Source organism: Mycteria americana, chromosome 1, assembly GCF_035582795.1.
Source record: "Mycteria americana isolate JAX WOST 10 ecotype Jacksonville Zoo and Gardens chromosome 1, USCA_MyAme_1.0, whole genome shotgun sequence".
Classification (NCBI taxonomy): Eukaryota; Metazoa; Chordata; class Aves; order Ciconiiformes; family Ciconiidae; genus Mycteria; species Mycteria americana.
Window position 1 is genome coordinate 1,372,061 of NC_134365.1, and position 23,568 is coordinate 1,395,628.

A 23,568-nucleotide genomic window follows, 5' to 3' on the forward strand; every position below is an offset into this window, starting at 1 on the left:
AGGAGGGAAGTCGTGTGGGAACTCGCAGCGGCAGCCAGAAGACGACTCTTGCTCTGTGCCGCTGCTCTCTGACTGTCCTCCAGGGCGGACAACCAGTACAAAAGGACGATCGTCATTTCGGGCAGCACAGACCCGTTACTACGCGCAGGGAGCTTGCTCTTCCCCACCTGCTAGCAGGGAGGAGCAGCCTGCTCTAAGGAGCGGATCGAGGTGAAGACCAGAGGGTTCCTACTCAAGACAGGAGGGACGAAACTCACCTTCCATACCTGCACAGCGCACACGGAAAAGCGGCATCAATCCTCAGTCACTCCGGGATTTAAAAGTGACACCATCCTGGTACCCAAGGCCCACCACCACGTTTCCCAAGAGAAATACTCACCAGCACCTCGAAGAGGAGCGACAGTAACTTGCTGTTTGCCATGAAGGTGCTGTCCAGGACACCCAGGTTGAACCAGCTCCCCAAGCACCGGAAGATTTTGATGAGCATCTTCTCATCATTGCCTGCTTTCTCCACGCACGTCATCTACGGCAAGACAAGGAAGAACTGCTTAGGACCCCAACTCCAACATGTCATTTCACAAGCAAAATAATAAATAACTTTTGGAAAGGCATCCTGGAGTCTCTACAATTCGCATGAAGAACTTCCCCATGAATCTTAGCAAGATACAAGGGGCCTGGGACAGCCGGCAGCGATCCCTCCAAGAGGCACGCACAACTTTCAGCAATCAAGCAGCGGTGTTGTACCTACGCGGAAGCAGCACTCTGACCAGAAGACACCTGAGGATGCCCACACCAGCAGACAGGACTTCTGCAGCTACCTAGGGTGACCACGTCCCCACGCTGGTTTTGTATTCAGGAACACGACAGTTCTGCAGACATCCTCCTAAGAGCATGTGGACTTTAAGCATCCTCTCAAACGTACATTCAAGGAAGCAGATGGCTTCCAACGTCCCTGTCCCCAAGTAAAGCAGCCCTGGACTTGGTGAGATGTAGAGGCAGAGCCAAAAACCTCTCAGTCAACTTCAGCTGCTGTTACAGAAGCAAAAAAAGCAGTTTGAGCGTTCCCAGCCCATCAGTTTTCTGCAGAATCCTGTCTCAGACTGGTGGAGCACAGACACGAATGAGTTCCATAGGTGATAAATCCCTAAACTCCCTCAAATCTCAATTTAATATTCCTCACTACAAAACAACCGCTGCCAAAGAGAAGGTCAGTCCTGAGGGTCAGACCTACCCCCAAGGCCACCCCGAGGACAGGCCGAACACACCACCGCAGTGTGAGAGATGGGATGTGGGTCCGGCAGCAGCCAGCCCTCATTTCCAGCAAAGGCCAACGCTCCTGCTGCACAACAGCACCTAACAGCAACCCTTACCAAAACCTAACACCAAAGGAAGCCCTGACCTCACCAGGCTGAGGGAACGGAAGAATAGGTGGACAGGCAGGACCTGGAGAAGGATCCCAGACTCCCTTCTCCCTAGGAGAGAGCCTAGACTGGCCAAGCAATCCTGCACATGAGAGCTTCCAGAGATCCTCACTCCTTGCTTGACACTTCAGTGCTGAAGGCAGAATGTCATACTTCATCACAGTCCCTGCACAATTTTTTAAAACCCCATTGTGTTACTCAAAAAAGTGAATTTAGCATTTAAATCCTACAATGTCGCTCTTCAGGCAGGCGGTTGAAATGCCTGTGCTGGGATTTACCACGAAATCTCCCGAAAGATGCAGAGGAAGTCTGAACAGAAAGTCTTACGACAGGACTACGACCCTCGGCGATCCAACACCGGCGCCTCGCATCGTCTCCAGCAAGGCTGCGAGCAGCCGGGGCGAGGTGATGTTGCCTGTCTCACCGATGTGACAGCCAGACTTCTCCAAGACGTCCTAGGAAGAGAGCCGAGGGCTGGAGATGGCTCGGAGGGATGGCATGGCGCAGGGATTTGAGGAAGGTGAAAAGAGCTTCACACCTGAGTGAGGACTCGTTCAAAGACAACTAAGCCTACGGAAAAAGTGGAACTGGGCTCCCCTAATGGCTGTGGTGGTAATGGCGTGGACCTCCGCTGTGATAAATCCAGCTTAAGGGGGGAAGAGGGTCTTCTCAAGCAAGACCCGAGCTTCTATTGAGCAGAGGCCATAGCTCAGCTCTGTGTCCTGATACACAGGACGAGAGGAAACAGCCTCAAGTTGCGCCAGGGGAGGTTTAGACTGGATATGAGGAAAAATGTCTTCACCAAAAGGGTTGTCCAGCACTGGAAGAGGCTGCCCAGGGAAGTGGTGGAGTCCCCATCCCTGAAGGTATTTAAAAGCCGTGTAGATGTGGTGCTTAGGGACGTGGTTTAGTGGTGGATGTCGCAGTGCTGGGTTAACAGTTGGCCTCGATGATCTTAAAGGTCTTTTCCAACCTAAATGATTCTGTGATTCTATGATCCTTGATCATCACGATCCCCCTTCCTTCAGACTTACTGGAGTAACTCTGGAAAATGAAGCCTCCTTCCCAGGCCTCCATGGGAAGAGCCAAAGCCAGACACTGCACAAACACGAAACATCCACCAGAAGTTTCTGCCACCCTCGTATCGAGATTCCAGATACTCTCTGTGGCTTTCTTAACCACAGACCCACAAAAAGCAGCGTGGAAACAGAACAGGGACCTTCTGCAAAGGTTTCAGGCCAGGTGCAAACTTAAACTGAGCCCCCCTTAGCTCTAGTCCACCCTTTTCTCCAAACGAAACGAAGGAAAACTGCTGAGGGTTGGGTTTGTGTTGGGTCCCATCAGAGAAGGGGATTCAGAGATGGAAGAGATATCGGGGCGGGACTGCAGGGAACATCTGAGAGGCAGGAGGGGATAAACGAAACGGCAGGTTACACGAGTCTGGAGGAAGATGAAGCAATGTCCTGCAAGAAGCGAGGCTTCTCTGGGCAGAGAATCAAACCCCAGGGAGGGCATCCCCCTTCTCTCTGGCTCCTGAGAGCAAGCCCAGAGCCCTCCGCCTATTTCTCTGCGGCACAGTACCGGGGACGTGCAAAGATGCTGCACGCTGGAGCTAGAAAAGACACGAAGAAGTGTTAATTGAGGAGAAGAGAACGCGGTCATGTGTAAAACTAAAGCCCTACAGTTTTGCTCATCCACGAGAAGGAAATCTAAATGACAGCCGAACAGCAAAGGGTAGGCATGTATGAAAGGGAGACCGAAATTCCGTAATTTGGAGATATGGCATAAAAAAAGGACAGCAAAACATGGGTCATTTCACATGGATAAAAGTATTAAGGATCCTAAGGTTCCTTCTATGTTCAACAGCTACGATTCCATTAACAAAGGAATACTGACCGGCAGGCTAGCAGGGCGACGGGGAGACCACAGACCCCAGAGCGCAGGGCAGCCCAGCGCGGAAAGACGGGGCTGCAGAGCCGAGAGCTCACTGCTGACGAGACGCTGCGATTAAACGCGCCAAACCTCGGCTCCGTCTGGAGCACGGCGACATTGACCAGCTGTTCGGTGGAATTACAGACCCGATACGCGCTGCCGAGGGTACGTTATCTTTCCTTCTTTAGGTAAGCACCGTGAAATGGTAGACGTTTACGGGAAGCTCTAGAGGCTACGGCACGTGCTCCGTTTGAAGCCTGAGTCAGGGATCAGGTTGGCGACTCACTTACTGAGCTCAAACAACACTGAAGAACATGAGACGTCTCTCTGGAAAGGAAGGAGCCAGCAAGGAGCATTTCTTTTCAGTCCTTCAAGCAATTCACCTCAACGCTTATTCACTGCTCCCCAAACTTGCCCTGTTTTGGGGCCCACAACAGTCTCGGTTTTGGAGAGCATGAACGCTCCCTGGACGAGGAAACCTTGAAGAAGAACCAGGAGATTCAGCTACAGTCTCCCTGGCCGATACTAAATGTGCCCTGCAGCTAAATGCATAACCTCAGCTTATCACGCGACGGTCAGAAATTAGGCACGTCCTTACGTTTGAAAGGGGCAGGAGAAGAGAGAGAAATCGCAGTGTTTAAGTACCTGAATGCCCTTCTTCGAACACATATAGAGATATATATGTGTGTGTGAATCTAGAGATGATCTAGAGACAATCCAGAGATCTACATACACACACCCATAAAGGGCTGGAGTAATTTCTTGCTTAACCATCAAATAACCCAAAATTACCACAGGAATCCAGTCCCAGCCAACTACTGAACCAACAGTCGAGGAGACTAAAGACCTTTTCCTGAATTTAAAGCATACCGCGCCAGAAGACGCACCGCACTCCGCACCACCAGCTAAAACAATGCAGTCCTCACGTGGAGAGCGATGAGAAAGTTATTAGGTTTCCCTAACGAGCTCCATTTTCAATCCAGTGCTGACAAGAGGAATCTGACTGTGATTTTGATCTGCTCGGAACTGAGATATATAAAATCGGCTTCTTTCACACAGACCGGCTTTTTGATCACATCCAACCTGGAATAACCTGGATCAGTGATGTGGAGGGGGAGAAGAAGCTGCATGAACTTCTTCAGCAGTTGACCAGGGCTCGGTCGCCGCTCGGTCTCCTTACCAGCAGAGAGATGACCGTGCTGGAATAGTACGCCAGATCTTCTATGATTTCGGTACGGCGGTTGGCTCCGATGCGCAAGGATCGGCTGTGAACCTCTTCTGGCAGCACCGTGAGGATTTCCAGCAGAAAGGGCAGTGATGTAACATCATTGCTGTACCTGAAACAACGGGGAGGAAGGACAGGGCGTGAAGGCAGGCGAGAGCCAAGCGTACGCAGAAAACCTAAATACCGGCAAGTAGGTTAACAGCGCGGTGAGAGACGGAGGGGCGTTTCAAAGCGATTCAGCACAAGTGTTACTGCAAACACACTCCAGTGTCCAGCTGCAAGGGCAGAGCACTGTCGAGAGGAGTCTCCGTCAGCGGTTTAGCTCAAGATTTTCAACAGAAAAATAGCAAAAGCTTTCCCAGCCCAGGAGCACATCATGTCTAAGTGCCATCGCCCAGACGAATCAAGTTCCCTCTCACTACAGAAATACCACGGGGACAACCTCAGCACGGTGATCTGCCCGAGCGAGACAGTCTCAGCACGGGGCATCCCACGTCGGCAAACGCAGGACAGTGAAAAGCGCCGTCACGCAGAAATTGGGCATTACTGCACCAGCCGAGCGAGTGCCTCGGGACACCCAACAGCAGCAGCGAATGACTCGACCTCCCTGTTCAATCCTGCACGACGGCGAAAGCTGGGAGGGGATGAGGGATCACCCCGTAACAAAAGCAGGGATGAGGAAAATCGCTGAGGCTCAGAAAGCCGCGTCCACGGAAGCGTGCGCGGCCTCTCCGTTACACAGAGCCGCAGACAGACCCACTTCTCCCTCCAGCCCATCTCCCTGCCATGATCCAAACCACTTTAAATTATTAATCAAGAAATAAAAACTTCCCTATCGTCAGGCTGTTTGCTGCTGCGTGCCTTTTCGGACGGTGCGGGTCCACCCACTCAACATTTACTCAAGGAATAATTTAAGAGTTTAACGATATAAACGATTACTTACTTTTCAACCAGTGTTTGTACACAGCCTTTCCAAGAAGCCATTTGCAAGGCAAGGTCTGCTATTGCTAAAGCAAGCTGAAACGGCAAAAGGGAAAAAAAAAAAAAAAAACAAAAAAAACCCAACAACACAGCTAAGTGTGGTGACTGATGACATCTGCCCAACAGCAGAGGAGAAAGGGAGCTGCAACCGTCAGACCTGAGCTCGGCAGGGCTGGCAGGTAACTCCGAGCCTGCAGAGGCAGGATATTAATTCACAATATCCCCGTTGTGCACGCAATCCCTGTGGTGAACTGCAGAACGCCCACCGCCCCGACGGGGTGATATTCTCCGCTGGGCTATTTAAGGGCTGAACAGGCACCCTCGCCTCAGTCCGTGCAGCGTCTGCGTCGCAGAGCCGCGTCGATGAGGTGTAGGGATAACGGGAATGCCGTATAGAGAGCAAAGGGATTTCTGAGAACACGCCAGCGCCTCGGGAGAAATCCCCCCCGGTCACCCAGGGTGCTGCTGGGCAGATCAATGTTTTGCCTCCATTGCAGAGCACAGGGGAAACCCCAGGAAGAGCTGTTCCTCCTTTCACCCTCTCCAAACAGCAAACAACAGGATAAAGTAATTGATTTAATTAAAGGAACCAAATAATGAAGGAGGGCAAACAATCCTGTACTGGGAGGCACGACCGGGCTGGCTGCAGGCATCGCCCTGTTCTCCATGCTGGAGGAAAAGCAACCAAGGGAGACCAAGGGCTTTGTCCCAGCAAAAGTCAGAAGTGACAAAAGCCGGAGCTGGCCACCATCGGAGTGACCTGCAGGCAAGCAATGACTGTCAGGAAGGGCTCTAGCCGGGCTGTGACACAAGCCTGGCTACCAGTCTGCTCTCAACAGCAAGCTAGGACTGGTCGGTCCCGGCTTTACGGCTGAGAGCAGCCTCAGACCTCTCCCACTCACAGACACCTATAGAGCAGCTCCTTCCTCCCCCCGGCTCAGCACCCACCTGGGTAACGATGACCGGTGACAGGTCTTTCAAGTTCTGGATGTGGGACAGCAAAGAGTCCCGTAACGAAGCATGGGAGTCCGTAGGGAGTTCGTAGAAGGAAGTCTGTATCTTCATCTTCATGGTCTGCGCCGCGAAGTAGCACGACTCCACATCCTGACGGATCTGCAGCAACTGGTCGGAGATCTCCCAGGCGTGGACCTGGAGGCAAAGCACGGCATCGCCATGAGCAGGCAGGGGAACGGGGAGCAAACTGAGTAGGTACCAGCAGGCTTAAGGTAGGCTTAAGAGAAAGCCCAAAATCTCCCAGATGAAAAAAAACCACATCCTCTGCATCAAAATACCCCCATAATTTTCACCAGGAGAGTCCATGCCGCGTTGCCGTCACAACTCAGGCCGCGGGGGCTGGCTAACGAAGGTGCCGGGGCAGTGGCACGCGCCGGATGGGCTGAACGAGCAGATCAGCTTCCAGCACGCACCTGACATCGGCGGAGATGCTCATGGCCTCGGTTACCGCAATCCCTCTGGGAGAGCGGATTAGAGAGCGGATCTGATGCCCGTCCTTGCAGTAAAGAGCAACAAAAGAGGCTTTTTCGCGCTAAGGTGGATAATTGCTGGGCCTATTACACAGCAATAAAATCGGAGAGACCCCAGCGAGGGACAAATGGAAAAAGGAGGATTGGATAAAGGTCTCCCCAGATCAAAATAAAGATATGTAATTGCAAGATTGAAGCCGCCGGGCCCATCTAAGAGCACACACTGGGACCGGTGACTCCACAGCAGACTATGGACGTGCCAAAGAGCTTGGCGGAGAGCCAGCAACGAGGGAAATCATCGTCTGCCCGGCCTCAGAGAGGCAACGAACGGCCGCCCGGCTAGTAGGAGACCGAAGGCATTTGCCCTTTGCTCAGGACCAGAAGCTACGGGGAGAGCGCTGGGTGAGCCAGAGGACGGGGGGGACACGGCCAGGCAGCCCCCGTGCCACCCTGAGATGGGGGATCGGGCACCCACGGGGGACAAGCCCTTTACTCCCCGGGCACTGTTTAGACCTGCTGAAGCAGCTACTGCACAGGGTTTGGTGGAAAACAAAGCCCATCGGGGAAGGAAAGCTTGGCTGGGCCACCAAGTGTCACCAAACCCCAGCAAGGGACGGCGAGGCCACCACCGGAGCACTTGGGCACGGCTTGGGAAGAAACCCTTGGACGTGGGGACTCCTGTTGAGGAACGAGATCTTCGAAGGACTCAAGACGGTCAGTAAAATACTCTTCCTTTCCTGAAACATCTGCAATGCATTTTAGTTTTGGTAAGACCATTTGGGGTTTTTTTTTCTTAAAAATTAAAATTCATGCTTTATTTTTCCAAAACACTTGAAATCTGAATTTCTGTGCATACTTAAGCTCCAACTAATCAATTCACACAATTCACCCCATGCGTGTGACAACCACCAAGCGCCTCAGCCCCCCCCCCCCCCGACCTGTACCCCGAAAGCTGCTACACACCAACCCCGGGCAGAACAGGCGCATCGCTCGGAAGGAACACCCAACACTCATCAGACTGTATTTTCTAGCACTATAATCACTATGAAAACCACTCTACTGGACTCCAAAACCTATCTCTGATAGAAAATAAGGTGAACGGGTCATGGGACTGGAGAATAGCAGGTATTTCTCTTTTTTTTTTCTTTGGGGGGAGATAAAAGACAGTGCCAACCAACGTTACAGACGGACAAACATCACACCCCAAAAGGAGGAGTTCCTTAAAAGCCTCGTGTTAACTGCCAGCGAGACAGGACCCCACAACCACCACAGGAGAGGACTTTATATATATAGAGAGAGAGAGAGAGAGAGAGACTATCCAGACTATATATATAAAGTCTATCCAGGTCCAACAGCACAGCAGAGGGAATAATTAAATAAATTAAATATATTAAAATCATCTGCAGAACAAAGGATTCTGTCTGTTTGCCTTTTAAAAAACACTTTATAAGCAAAAACTCCAGGTGGTGATACCGGCCACTGCTAGACGTAGACATTACCATCCTTCCTGGGCTTGAAATTGCCAGCACGAACGGAAATCCAAGGGAAAAAAAGCCATTCCCTTAACTCTACCTGGAGGAAACATCCACGTGGAAAAGCAGATGCAGGCTGCCACCTTCCCTAGTCCTTCACAGTCACAAACTTCTCCTCCGAAGCTTGCGTTTAGGCACCGAGGGGGGGAAAATAAAGGTTTTTGGGGTGCGCCCACTGCTCACCCCCGATTATCTATAAGGGAAGCAGAGCGTTGCATTGCATCGGGCTTGACTCGGCCATTCAGCACAGCAGGACTCGGCCATTCAGCCAAGCAACAGCTGATACCCCGTTACGGAAATAAGGGGGGTTTTTTGGTGGAAAATCCGGTTCGGGTTCATGCGGTCCAGGAGGTTATGCAGGCTGCCTGCGGGAACGCCCCTGGAAATCAAAGGAGACATCCCCAGTGCGTCAGGGCTGACATAAACCCCTTGGTCTTGGATATTTTTATTTTTCTAACTTCAGGCACCCTCTGCCCAAGGGCAGCTTGACATCACCCTCGCCCCATCCCCAGCCTAAGCACGGAAAGATAAAGTAAGACAGACCGATGTCTTATTTTACTGAACTTAAAGACCGGGAATTTTTGCACCGCATGAACCTAAGGGGGCATTAAAAATGAGCTGGTGTCTCTATAATGGAGCAGAATTACCGCTCTTTGCTTTAGCACGGCTAAAAAATCCAAAATACAACTGATGTAGAAACCTGGAAGCAGACTTCAGATGAGCATTTCTGAGCCCAAACCTTGCGATGCGGCCGCGGCTTTGCAGCCCTCATCTCCGACATCCTTTAAGCCACAGGAATCCAGTGTGAAATAAAACCTCTCTATTTTTAAAAAACAACCCCTCTAGTCCTCGTTTCAGCCTTGTTAGCAAAGGAGATTCGATCATAACCTTTGGCCAGTTGTTCCAACGGCTAAATACCCATTTTTTTAAAAAATGCAGCCTGCCGAGCCTTGTCTTCCCCCTGCATTTAATGGCTTCAGAGTAAAGAGCCACATCTGTTACTGAGAATTCAATCCTGCATCGGCAAAATAGGTACAGCCAAAAAGAAGTAACAGGCGCAGTGGTTATGCCGATAAATCCCAGTTCAGCGGTTCAGTGAGCTCACCCCGTACCCCAGTTTATTGGATTCAGTAATTAAACCTCCCCCCAACTTCAGTGTCTTTCACACCTTCAGTATTACACCAGACAGAATTGTGTTATGTGATTTTATTACCCAGATTTTCCCAAACGTAAAATGAATTTGGCACTTCTGTTCCTCCCCCGTGCAGGAGCACGCATCCCACCGTCCCTGTCCGGAGAGCAACACCAGCGTTCAAATTCTGCTTTTAATACACTTGAGAAGTCTTCTTGCGATTCCTCGCTCCCCGTCAATCTTCGGCCGTTCAGAGACTGACCGAATTCATCTTGAAAGAAAAAAATAATCACGTTTCAAAACTCATCTATCCCTTGCAGGAAGGTGGGTGCTCAGAAACGGCGGCGACCTCCAACACATCACCAACCGATGCTCAAGAAACCAGACGTCCTGGGTCCAGCGGTCGGGCACGTGCCCAGGGGTCTGCAGCATCACGCAAGGGCAAGAGACGAGGCCACGAGCAGTTTGCCAGGTTGTTCAAGACTTCAGGTCAAGGTCAGGATGATCCAGTCTTATTCCCAGTGAAAAACCAGTATCTTTTGCATACGGCAACATAAAATTCTGATTTCTTTATAGTCGATCTTAGCACAGGGCCCAGCTCCTGAATCTACTCCCTGAAATTTTGCTGGAAGATATTTCTACAGCCATTTTAGCCCGTAACGTAGTACCTGAGCTGACTGTCAAACCCAAAAGTACCCAGATGCAAGACTAACGTATGTCAGGGACCCTCAGGCCACCCCAAGATGCTCAGCGCCCTGGTGTTCTCCCATCTGCTCTCCCCTTCTCCATTTAGCTCAACTCAGCAAAATCCAAGCAAACAATTGCATCCAAAGAGCCCAAAAAGAAGCGCAGTAATTGCCTCAGCGGCAGGAGGATCCATCCCTGCCACAACCTGCTGCCACATCCAGACGGGAGCAGGAGAGCTTCGCTCTTCATAGCTTTCAACAGGACATAGCACATTTTCTCCGCGGAACCGTAACCTCACCGTAAATGCCGGTCCCCGTCGCATCCCGGCCGTGCGTGAGGTTGGCTGCTGGTCCTCGCCTCCAACCTCAGGCTGCTGCTGCGAAATCGCTTTTAGCTTTAAACTTTGCTGCAGCAACAGGCTGGGGGGCGGACGGACGAGACTGCCCACGGACACACGGACGGCCGGGCTCGCTTCAACGGGTGCTCACCAGGCTTTGAAGCCATCGCTTGTGATGTTCAAGGAGAGAGCCTTTCCGGAGCTGCCTCCCTTCAGACAAGCTCCTTTGCTGTTACCAGGCTTTGATCCTTCCTTTCCGGCTGCCTCTGCGACCACGGTCTGTTAAATAAGCTTTCTCCAATAACTCCAGCTATTACTGGTGTATAACTTGCCTGTAAAAACTTCAAAACGGGTAGCAAGAAAAATTTGGACGTATTTCTGACGGAAACGTCCCTACAGATTTATTTATACTCACCAGGTAATCCCCAAGCTAGTAATAAATAAAAAGCCCTTCTTAAGAAACTAAATAACTACAACAGCTAGAATCACACCAGACCCTCTGCGACTCGTATTAAAAAGTTTCTCAACGGTATTAACGGGCACATATTTTCCACAGCGTTTAGAATTGAACAATTACGGACACGGCGGCGGAGAGGGGGACTCGGCAGTAAGCGTGTAAGGAGATCCTACCAAAAAGCACGCAAAAATCAAAGCCAGAGAGCCCCAGCTCTGCTACACAAGCGATAATCTAACCGTCTGGAAGTCACCGATTCAACAAAGACGGCAAAATTACTAATGGTTTTACGATCACTAATGACTGACGGTACGAAAAGAAGCTATTTGCATGCCCAAAATTTACTGCAGCGTATGCAGAAATTATATAAACCCTTCAAGAGCTGAAATAAGTTGGCTTCTGCGCCCTCAGACAGCTCCAACAACGATTACTTGGATTGTCAATCAATATATAGGGGGGAAAAAACCAACCCTGAAGTAGTATTTAGCAAGAATAGACGTATACGGCAGCAGAACAGGTAAGGAAGACCTTAAAGAAACGTCAGGTTGGGAAATAAATAAATTCTTAGTCTTTGGCTGCAGCTATCATACCCAATCTGTATCTCACTGCGAAGAAGAACGCATCTCGCCAACGATCAGAGAGCAGCCAAGTACTTTAGGAGATTAACGTTATTCGGGGAATTTTTTCTGGGCACGTAAAACAAGCTATTTCCAAGATGTTAGAAGAGAATGATTTTAGATTCTAGCGTTGACCACCAGATCGCTAAAAAAAAGCGAGTTAAGAACATCTTCCAGACAAGAAGCGCTTGTGGGAAGAAGGGCAACGTCCCATCGCTGTCAGATTGTGCAAGGAAGATCTTCGCAAACCACCCCACCTCTTGTGGGCTTTTTGGGTTTGTTTTTTAAATAAAAATTGCCTTCCTATGGAGAACATGTGAACGGCGTAGGGGCAGACAAGGCTCTTCTGCAAGCGTACAGTTCAGCCTGTCTTGGAGGTTTTGAAAATAAAGGCTCGCTTCTCATTTTCACCGATGAGCAGACTCGGCTCCAACCGGGTTTCCGGAGAGATCCCGTGAAGATGAACTAACCCAGCCCGGGTGACAACATCCCCTTCCCTAACCACACAGAGGGTGACACCCCCGAGGACCTTATCAACTATCGGATCACATTAAAACAGTCTTCCCTTTCCAACACAAACTATTTTTCATTTTTGTTGCGGAACGCCTCCTACATCCCACCACGGAGACCCTTCCAGAGTAAAGGCGTTTGCCTGCAGACCGTTGTACTTGGGGGCTAACACCGACCAGACTATAAATAGCTCAGATATGGTGTTGCCGTTACTTTAGGAAAAGGATTTTTCCATAAAAATGAGGCTGGGTTACAGTCAGAACCAAAAGCGCTCCTGCGTAGACGTACTGAAGCTCCCAGGGGGGAAGGAGCCGAGTGCCGTTGCAATGTTAGAAACAAATCACGAGCTGCCGTTCCCATCCGTACGTAAGAGTCCGCGGGCTTAAAGTTCGGCTTCCTCCAGTCCCCGAGGATCTATCTGCACATAGTCTTCCTCACATGAATAAGATTTGCTCTTACCATCTATCTAACTTCATACTGGGGTTCAAAATTTGTTGTTTTATGTAAAAATTGAGCAATAAAAGAACGAGCACAAACCAGGAAGACAGCTCAAGCCCTTGTCGTTGAGTTTTGAAGTTCGCCACCCAAAGGGCTTTGTCTCGGTGCACCCGGCTTCTAGAGGCAGATAAAAACCAAAACCCCACGCTAAGGCGCGGAACATTTGCAGCTCGACATTTAATACTGGGATGAAATATGAGTTGGGTATTTCCACGGCTGTAACAACAAGAGACAAAGATGTAAACAAGGCGAGCCTAGGGACCTTCTTCACACAAAGAAAAAACCCTCCCCACAAAAAAAGCCGTATTTCTTTCAGTTTTAACAATCGGGGAGATGAGAAGGCATTCGTTTAGAGACGACTCGGAGCGTTAGAACCCCAGAAAATTATAATTGAAAACATTTGCCAAAAAAAAAAAAAAAAAGCAAAGGTATTTTCATCATTTTACTGTTCACTTTCTGCCATTCCGTCACTTTTCTGCAAGGAAAGAGGACCGACGCCGAGTGAGTTTCACCGTGCCGGTGGCAACTGGAGCGCAGAGATCATCAGCGTTGGCAGAACGAGTACCTCATGCCCAAACCATCCACACCTACATCAAGCCTCCCAGCCCTTACACAACCACAGCCTTGATGCAAGAACCTTGATGCAAAGAGCCTCAGCCCTGGAATTGGGTGGAAATGGAGCTGGCAAGATGTGTTGTTCCTGGAGAGAAGAGCTGGGCGATTTGCAGCTGGAAGGAAATTCAAAAAGGACCTCAAATGGGAGGTTGGGAACCAGGAGTGGCTCTCAAAGCTAAGTAACGTTGCCTCTTCTGCTCAGAAGGTGATGCACTGCCCAAGAGGCAGAAGAATTTTAGGTAGGAGGACGCATCTACCAGCCTTGGTGCAGAAGTGCCTCCCCAGCCCCAGTCGTGGGCCCAGTCCCCAAACTGTGGTGCGTCCACACCAGAAAGCTCCAGGAGAAAAGGGACCATCACCTTCCCTGCAGATGCCTCAGCTGTTCTCCAGCCCACACAGAAGGACCTCTTGCTGGCACCGCATCACCTTCTGGCCCCAATACTATAAAGCGACCATCGATATGGGAATGAGATGACGGCAGCTAACGTTACAGCTCCTGAGGAACGTGGCCCACCACCTACTCCTCCAGGCCCATCAACTGCCAGAAGTGACTTTGGTTCAGCTGATGAGACCCTGGAGACAGTGGAGAAGAAGAGGGCAGTGAAATGGGCACCACATATTTTGAAGGAAGAGACAAAGAATTGCCTGGACATCTCGAGAGCTGCCATTGTTTGATGGAGCATGGCAGGAAGGATCCCAGAAAATCTGCACTTGGCTTTGACCAGCCCAAGTCTGAAGACGGACGAGCATCCTGCAGAAACGCTTGCTGCATCCCTTCGGTGCAGAACGTGAGGCACTAGAAGACTCGAGATGTGAATTTAAGAAAATTCATGGAGTTTGGCTACGCGCATCTAACCAAAGGACGTGCACATGGCTCTAAGCAGCTGTGGAGGCTCTAGCTGGTCCCTCAGCCCCAAAGCCAGTTTAGAACTAGATGGTGACCAGAAACAAGCAAGTTCCACCTGAATTTTATCTCCTAGTACAGAGCAGGAGACCACGAGTAAGATGGAGGGATTCACTGCTGTACCACGCTAGGTGCTAACGTTGGAGAGAGCTCACATCAGCTCAACTTCACTCATTCCAGCCAGAAACCATCCATGACAAGTAAGTCTTTCCGGAGGAGCCAACTTGGGAAAAAGCAGCGTCCAGTCCATTCAATCCCAGCTAGCAGAAGAGTAACTCGCAGGAACAAATCTTCCAGCTATACGGAAGCTGAAGTACCAGCCAGAGAAGCTCCTAACACAGCCTTAAATTTTATGGATCCTTTTTAGACAAAGGCTGGCTTGAGCCATAAAGCTGTGAAAACGGGAGGCTTCACGCATGAAAGGCAGCCACAAAGTGTTTCTCTTGCACCCCGGCCTTCCGACAAAGAGCTGTCTGTTTCCGTTCTTCGTCAAGTGGTACCTCCAAAGTACGATACGCCCAAGGTCATAATTCCCAAGTCAAACCAGTTGGAAAACCCTCTCAGCTATTGAGCAGCCTCTCCGCAGGGTCTTGTACAGGTTTTTGAAGGACGGTTCTAATGGACTTCACTGCACTGAGCTCAAGGAGGCTTTGGGCAAAGACAATGCATTCAAAGTCAAGTCTTCTGCTCAACAAGACTTTGAAGATGACTTAAGAGGGCCAGTACATGTAGGCATGTTCCAGTGGACATCCTGCCAGCCAGACTTATGCTTGTTATTGAGAAAACAGATGGCAGCTTGCGTGCTGGAGACGTGGTTTCACCATGAGGCCAGGAGTCCATCAAGAGCTTCCAGCTCAAAAGGAAAGTACACAGTGGGCCTTTTGGTAAGACCTTGCCACAGAGGCAGCATTGCCTTCTGAACTTCTACCAACATGTTTAACTTGCGTTTTTCTTTCCTAGATTATAATCTCAAGCCCCTTCCTTGAAAGGATTCAACTGCTACCGTAGGCAATCTTTACCGTGGAAGATTTACATCGTCGCAAGGAAGACTTTGATAAGACAGCAGCAAAACCTAAAACTTAGAACCAGCAAATAACTAGGGTTGGAAGCAGCAGACCTGGAGGTCTCAGGTCAAACCCTCTGCTCAAAGCAGAAGCAACTTCAGTCAAGCTCGTTCAGGGCAGTTGTGAATGTCTCCAGTGATGGAGACCTCCTCAACCCTGGTCTTTGTTCCATGGTTTATCCATTCTAATGCAGCCCAGGGGCAACTTGGGTCTCCTAAACCCCAAACCACAACGTTGCTTTCCAGCCAGTTGTCCCAGGCTGACCTGCTGCATGGGGTTTTTGCATCCTGGGGAAAGGACTTTGAATTGGCCTTTGCTGAACTGCCCGAGGTCTCTGCGAGCCCGTTCCTCCACCCACCGAGGTCCTTTGGAAAAGCGGCCCTGCCTCCAGAGTATCAACCGCTCCTCCAACTTGGTATGATCCATGAACTTGCTGAGGGTGCATCTGTCCCATCATCCAGGTGATTAATGAAGACGTTCAGCAGCATCCGCACTACTGTCGATCGGTGAGGATTGCCACTCGTAACTGGCCACCAGCTGGACTTCAGGTCGATGAGCACTAGTGCTTAAGCCCAGTCACTGGGAGAGTTTCCCAACCATCAGGTCCAACTCTCTTCAGTTTGGTTACAGAAACACTGTAGGACACCACGTTGAAAGCTGTGTTAAACGTCAAGGAACAGGACATCCACTCTTCTCCCCATCCACCATGCGGGCCATCTTATCATAAGAGGCTACTCAGTTGGTCAGGAAACTTGTCTTCTCCACTGATAGTCCAGAAGACACATCATTCTCTCTTTTGCAGCCTTTTCTACCCATTCCTTTAGCCAGATACGGGCAAATTTCTTGGTACGTAGCATTTAATGCTTCAAAAACCCAAGACTTGCATCAGTAGAGGACTTGGGCTGAACATCACCCTGCAGTCTGGAGCATCTCGATGACTGGGGAGTGAACACAGCCCCTTGTATTCATTAAGGTCTCCTCTCTGCATGGTGGCACACAGACCCTCTTCCAAAGCTCTATCAAGACACCATCACCTCTCCAAAATCCATCGAGGGCTCAGCAGCCTGCATGAGCCGAGGTTATCTCCAGCTCTGGCGAGGGCGGCTATGGTGTGAGCAATCCTCTCTAAATGAGCAGCTCACCTCCAAACGACACTTTTAAACCCGTGGTTCCTTTGGACGTGCGGAAACAGACCTCCAGACGTCCCTCCGCAGCAGCCACTCGTGCATGATTGCCCAGTACAACTGGCCAAGTGCCCCAATAGACAAAAAAACCCATCAGATCAAGGCCAGTAACCCCATCCTTGGGTACTTGGTACCTGGGGTAACCAGCAACAAGCATTCTTGTGAATCTGGGGATTTCTCATTTATACCGGTTTGCTGGTAAACTGAATCACAAATTTTGGGTCAGGCTAAAATCTTGTTGACTGGGATAGTTTGAGCGATGGCCCCACCATCATTGCCACAGGACCAGATCTAAGCTCGAAGCCAGCTCTGCTCCAAGCAGTGGGGTGGACTGGAGACCCTCAAAGGTGCCTTTTCCCATGATCTTGTGATGTTATTTCAGGCAAGGAAGGGATAAAATTAGTCTGACATTTAGAAGAGCGATGAGCCTGATGCTCTTGATCCACGTGGCCTGCGAGCAGCTCAACCACATCTCCTGCACCGTGCCACACAGCAGCAGGAGGGAGCGCGGCGGGGGGCAAAGCGGTGCAGGACTGCCAGGGTCACACGCGGATTTTGGCAGGCAGCTCTTCGGTTTGGGATGAAGGGTCCCTGTTGGTTGGACAACCCCAACCCACCCCAGCCTCAAAGCGACAGGCAGCACCAAGCCACAAGGACATACAAAGGAAGAGCGACATGACAACGCCAAGACGCTAAAACGAATCTCTAACGTCTGCTTTTACACCTTCGAGGAACTCGGGAGGGGATGATAAGAGCCGGCCACGTCGGACGCTGCAGCCGACCGGCACCCAAAGGCTCCCTCGACCACTTGGCTTGCAGGCGACGCGGGGATTTTACGTTGACTTCTCTTGTCATCATCCCAAAATGAAAAAGCTTTAAACAGCGTTTGTAAACAAGAGGGAAGCCAGCGAGCGCCTGCCTTTGTTCGCCTGCCGGGTTCTCCTCGCAGAGACGATCCGTTTCTCATGCGTTTCGTGGGCCCCCCTCCACGCACGCACCGATCGCGGGGTGCAAGGGCAGCGAGATTTTGTTTCCCTTAAAATGGTTTGGGAAAGGGTTCCACAATTATTTCCAGCATGCTTCAATTGGTAAAAGTTGTTTGGTGTTTGTTGGGGGTTTTTTGATTTAATTAGGGGTTATAATTCTACCCAATTTTACCAATAAATTGATTTTGCGGAAAGATCAAAGGAAATCTGTATCAGAATTAGTCACTTCCATGAACCCTGTCTGGCTACGAGCCACATATAATTTCCGCCTCCTAGAAAGCACTTTTTGAATCAACATTAAATCACAAACCAACCTACACTTAATCCACACCGAAAAAAACCACAGCGCACCAGCTCGCAGCTGCTTATCTGCACCGCACATTTTACGCGCGCTCCGCTCCGAAGACAAGCTAACGAAGAAACACTTAAGAAATCAGGATCAGAAAGCTGAGCACATCTGAAACAAGTTTAATCCCTACATTTGGTACGGCTCTTCTGCCTTAAAGAAACTCCAGCTAGTCTGGAATCGGCCGTTATGAAACTCCAAACATATAGCGTAGTTTTGCTGGTTGAATGATCCTCAAATTCTGTGGTTTAGGTAAACTTGTACCTACAGCGACCTCTTCAGCGCTGCACAAGACACAGGCAAGCTCACAACTGCTCTTCAAGATACTCAGTTATGGCATGCCTCGTTCCCTGGAAATAATTAGCAGTTAAAAGGCAAGAAAACGACGGTGCAGGGGGAGCAGATGGACAAATCTGAACCACCCAAGCCGATCCCTACCAGCGACCTTACCGACACCGCCACGGAGCGATCGAGGCACACACAAACTAACGTTTCAGTTTTAGCTTCTGGTCCCCACGACGGCTCGAGCGTGCGATGACCATCCCGGCAAAGAGCGAGATCTTAAGACAACATCACGACTCCAGAAATGCAAGAAAATAGCGGCAACCCAATCCCGACAGCCCATCCCAGCAGAGGCAAACGGTACGGAACAAACCGAGACCGAACCGCTCCAATATCAAACAGGCACAAACTGCTCAATGCGCATCGAATCAAGCACTATCCTGGCTGATAACGGATATTTAAGAAATATTCAACGATGGGCGTCGTTTGCACAGAGATGGTTTGTGAACAGAAGAGAGGCCTAAGAAAGGACCTTCAGGTTATTAAATCCAAGTGACTTGATCCGGCTTGAGATACAAGGAGGCCTCACTTACAAAACAGTAATGATAAGCGAGCACTTGGTCCGCGCAGGCGCTGCTTTGAGGATCAGTAGATGACACTCCCAGCCTTTGGCTCGCTACTGTTGACAATCAGCAAACAGTTGAAGTGGAGAATCAGTTATTTTCCCTACTGACCCACCTAGAGAAGTCAGGCACCAAAACCCACCCCGCTCTCTGCTTTTACATTTTTATGTCAACCAACGGCCGCAAAATCCTCACTTGAAGCTCATCGCCGAGGTTGCACCTTCAATAAAGCTGACGCCTTGCACGCCGCTTCTCAGGACCACGTTGTTAAAGACAGAGAAGGGGTGAAGGGTGCAGAAAGGTAGCGAAGGAGTTTTGATTTTCAATCTTCCCCTAAAAGCTACAGCCTAACGCGCCCGTCCCACGAGCAGGCGTCTGCCCCCGCCACTCGCCGCAGCTACGGGCAGGACGATCGCTCGCTGCTGCCTCAGCTCCCTCCTCTGCAAGGGGAGGGAGGACACGGAGCCCTAGGGATGGAGGGTGGCACGATAACCTCCGTATCACACGTTTATAAACTCTATATATGTTATACCTCTATTTTATACCTCTATACAAGAGTACTTGCACCGTCAACAGCGCCTGCTGTGATGGCTAATGACTTGTATTAGGAGGAAAGGCCTTAATTTCAGGAACGGGCCTTCCAACCTGAAAGCAAGCCGGCTGGCTCCTGCTGCAGCTAAGGCTGCAAATTATGTTTGTCTTCATGAGTACCGAGGAGTGCAGCTACTTAAACACTTAAGTTTAGTCTCTCTGCACAAAAAAAAAAAGAAGCAGAAAGACCTTTGCTTTCCAACGTACCTTCCAGGCGCTTGCTCCAGCGAAAGCCCTACCACCGTCAATCAGCAAACTTCTCACTGGCGTGTCCCAAACCCTGTTACTGTACTCCACCGCATGTGCAAGAAGAATTTCCTGCTTTTTAAACTCCGCTTTGCCACAGGCAGCGTTAATCCTGCAGCACCACGCCACGCCGAGCACGCAACACCAGTGACGGGCACGGGGCTAGCACTGCTTGTTAAGCACAATTCCTCCACCCCGGCTCACAAAGAAGCAGCCGAAGCTTCTGTTCTCTTCTTCTTTACAGAAAAATTTATGTTAAACGAGACCTCAGCCATCAGCTACCTGCAGCTTTACACCCTCAATTACGCACAATACTTTTACCACAAGCTTTCATTTAGGCACAGACAACCTTCTACCTGCAGAGAGAAGATGCTAAGAAGCAGCATAATATTATCCCTGGTACCAGGCAGCTTTACCACGGCCGGGGCACGCTCGTACCCCACGGCGGCTGCGGGCTCCCGCTTACCACGGGGTTAAGACCACACATGCCGACACCACGGGGCAACAAGCGCGCGGGATCGGCTCGCTCCAGGCTGCCTGGTTAACCGTCGCTGCAGAGCTCGCAACGTCACCTCTCTGAAGCAGCCGTTATCTTCTCTCGATGAGAATGAGGGGGCTGGACAGCCCTCAGACCTTGAGCAAGCCAAATTTGTTATCTGGTACGATGCTAATGCTATCAAAAGTGCTCACCTTCCTCCGGCTTGCGCCTGAAAGTTGAAATAAACTCAGTAAAGAGTAGTTTAAACAAGCTGAATGAAATCAGGCTGTGCCCCAGAGCACCCAAAGCTCCGGAAAATAACTGGAATTAACCCTTACACCCGGCAAATAAATCTCTGGAAGGGTCAGGCCAAATAAGCACAAATAAAAAGCGAGAAGCAGACATGCTGTTAACTTGGAGTCGAGCTAGCTCGCCGCTTGCATTTAAGCACCCTTGTACGTACAACAGAGTCAGTCCAGAGGTGGAAAGGGATTTCTGAAGACACTTCTCTTGAGAAGAGGTAGGAGAGAGATTCCTCTCTGAAAAGCAAAGGGATCCCCTTTGTTTTCCGGTATGAGAGCTGAGGCGCTTCACACGCACTTATCTGCGTGGCAGGACAAAAGAGAAACTGTCTGTTCAGCCGTGGGAGACTGTTTGGGCGACAGCCGGAGCCAGCCGAGGGGAGCAGCGCGGAGAGACGCCTCGCAGGAACACAAAGGCTAAAACCACGTAAGGGAACCTGTGATTTATATTAAAACCAACCTGGACAACACAGATAAGAGCCCAAAGAAACCACAGCGGAGCAAAACAAACCCCTGAGATTTTCCACAGGCAGAGAGATCTCATCCTTATGGGTGGTCAGGGTATTAAAAAATAAAAATAAGTCCCAAATACTTCAAGCTCTCCTTTTGACGGGGCAGTTTGTACCAAGCGTGGGCAGCCAGAGCGCAGCCTGCAGACCTCTAACGCAGAGGAATCACCTTCAGCCTCCCGTACGGGTGAAATCCATCTTCTTCATCCCCTCGCATCCCTCACCCATCCCTGATTGTCCGCTCTGCCCCAAGAGCTGACCAGGAACTCCCCTAAGCACATTGCGAAACGGTTATCTACCCCACAAACGGATCCGCATTAATTGCGGCATCGTTAACTCCTCTTATACTCTAATACAGCGCAGCAGTCGGAGTCCTCGAGCTGCTCTTGGCCCCTTCAGGCAGGGACTCAGCAGCCGGGAGGACGCACCCAGCAAACACCAAGAACCCGCTGCCGCGACCACAGATTGGGGTTGTTTCTGGAACGGGAATCCTCTCTGAACTAATAAACTTCTTTTTTCAACGGAAACGAGATCTTCGTACAGGTACAACCACGGCCGGCGGCACTCACGCCCACCGAAGAACCGCCGTGGGCTGGGACCCGCCGCCGATGAGGGAAAATAACTGGAATTATTGGCGTTGAGCCCCTTCATGGAACCCAAATTCTCCCCAAGCGCTTTCTGAACGGCGAAGCCCCCTTCGCAGGGGGGGGCAAACGGGGAAAGCGGCTGTCTAAATACCCACACACCTGGCTGATGGGATTTTCCTCGCTTCGCAGAATAGCTGCGGAAACAAACGCTGCTGCAAACTCTTGTGGTAATCGGGGAGGTAATTCTGCGTGGCAGGCTCAAGTAAATTAAAAAAAAAAAAGGGGGGGGGGGGGGACCATGAGTTTGTGGTAAAAAAATGGTCTAAAGATTTACCAGCCGGCGGGAAGCTGATGGAGCTGAACAGAGCTCTGCGAAACCCGCTCGGGAGGGCACTGAGGGAGCCGAGGAAGGGAACTCTCTGCTCCGCTCCACGGGATTCAGGCTTTGAGATAATCAGACCGGCGCGGGGAGCAGGAGATTCGCTCCTCCACAAGTCACAGCACGCGAGAGAAAACTAATCAGACTTCTCCTGGGAAGGCATCGGCGGCCACCGAAGATTGTGAGGGAAGAACAGAGGAGGGAAACGACGTCCCGCGGTGCCACAAAGGGCACCCGAGCTGCGCAGGGAGCGATGCACCGGTACAAAAGATAAAGAGAAACGACAGGCTTTGGAGAGGAGAGAAAAACGAAGTCACCCCCAGCTTTACAACCGAGAGGGAACGCACCCGCTTCCACCAAGACAACGCGAGGCCAGAAAACACACACCGACTCCCGCGTTTAGTTTTAAGGCTAAAGTTTGGGGAGAAAAGCTCGCCGTACGTCGCTCGCAGACTTCAGAAAGGAGGAACGGGGCTTCGGCTCCGTCACCGATCCCTTCGACGCCTTCGGCCTCTCCCGCTGACACCGGGCCAGGAGGGCGATGCCTCCCCCCGGCTCCGGCGTGGGATGCCCGCCGGCTCCCTCACCTCAGGCAGCGGGAGAAGGTCGGGGTGAGCCCCACGTTTTCCCCCCAACACCTCCCGGAGTCGCTTCCTCCCTCCCAGCCGCCGTGAGGGCCGTGCCAAACGCGTCAGCCCGTCTTTCCTGTTATTAAAAATAAAAAACCGCGGAGGGAGCCGACAAAAGCCGGGCCTGGGGCTCCCCGAAGCCGCTCGGGGAGCGGCGTTACCCCAACAACCCCCCCGCCGCTCGGGATGGAGCGGCCCGCGGCGGAGCCGGGCCTCCCCGCCGGCTCCCGGGCACCGAGGAGGCGCGGCCGGGCTCCCGGGAGAGGCGGGGGGGGCTCACCCGGATCGCGACGGTGCCCACCGTACCCCCCCCCCCGCACCCCGCCGCGGCCCATCGCCCCGCTCCCCACCAGGCCTCACCGATCGCTGGAGCTCGCCCAGCCAGCAGCTCGCCCGCTCCTTGCCGCTGGGGTCGGGGTCGTGGTAAAGCGCCTGCACGGCCTGGTAAACCACCTGCAGGCTGGGCTTGCCCCCGCCGCCCTCCATGGCTACTCCGCCGCCGCCCCTCAGCGCCGCCCGCCGCTGCCGCCCGCCGCCATCTCCTCGCCCTGCGCGCTCCGGTACCGGGACGGGGCGGTGCAACCGCACAGCGGGTCCCCCCCGGAAACACGCGCCCGCCGTCACGCGCGTTCCGCTTCCTTCCTTTCCTCTTCCTTCCGTTCCTCCCCGTTCCGCCGAGCCCCGCTCCGTTCCGTTCCGCCTCGGCTCGGCTCGGTCCGGCCCGGCTCGGCCCGCCGCCCGGCTCCAAGCGGTGCCGACAGCCCCGCCCGGAACGGTCCCGCCGAGTTTCCGGGGGTGCGTCGGGCAAAGCGGCCCGGGTGCGCCCGGCCCCACGCGGAAGGGACGCGCCCGCCGCGGCGGGAAGGAGCCCACGGGCCCCCCCCAGCCCCCCATGGGCCCGGCCGGGGGGACCGGTCACACCCCCGGGCCCGTAACCCCCCGCCCGGTCCTGGTAGCCTGGGCGTGCGGAGACCAGTCAGGCCAGTCCCCGTAGCCCGCTCTGGGGGAGTCCCCTCACCCCCGGGCCCGTTAC

The 23,568-nt window shown here is 51.8% G+C and overlaps 1 protein-coding gene across 1 annotated transcript in view; it reads right to left on the minus strand.

Moving 5' to 3' along the window:
• Positions 1–23,306, minus strand: part of TNPO3 (transportin 3) — a 42,672-nt gene extending 19,366 nt beyond the window's left edge. The window contains exons 1-5 of the mRNA XM_075510215.1: positions 22,896–23,306; positions 6,508–6,708; positions 5,522–5,595; positions 4,534–4,690; positions 380–523 (exon numbers count right to left, since the gene is read on the minus strand). Coding sequence (XP_075366330.1) covers positions 380–523; positions 4,534–4,690; positions 5,522–5,595; positions 6,508–6,708; positions 22,896–23,021 — 702 coding nt within the window. The 5' untranslated portion in view covers positions 23,022–23,306. The remainder of the gene's footprint in view (positions 1–379; positions 524–4,533; positions 4,691–5,521; positions 5,596–6,507; positions 6,709–22,895) is intronic.
• Between the last annotated feature and the right edge of the window lie 262 nt (positions 23,307–23,568).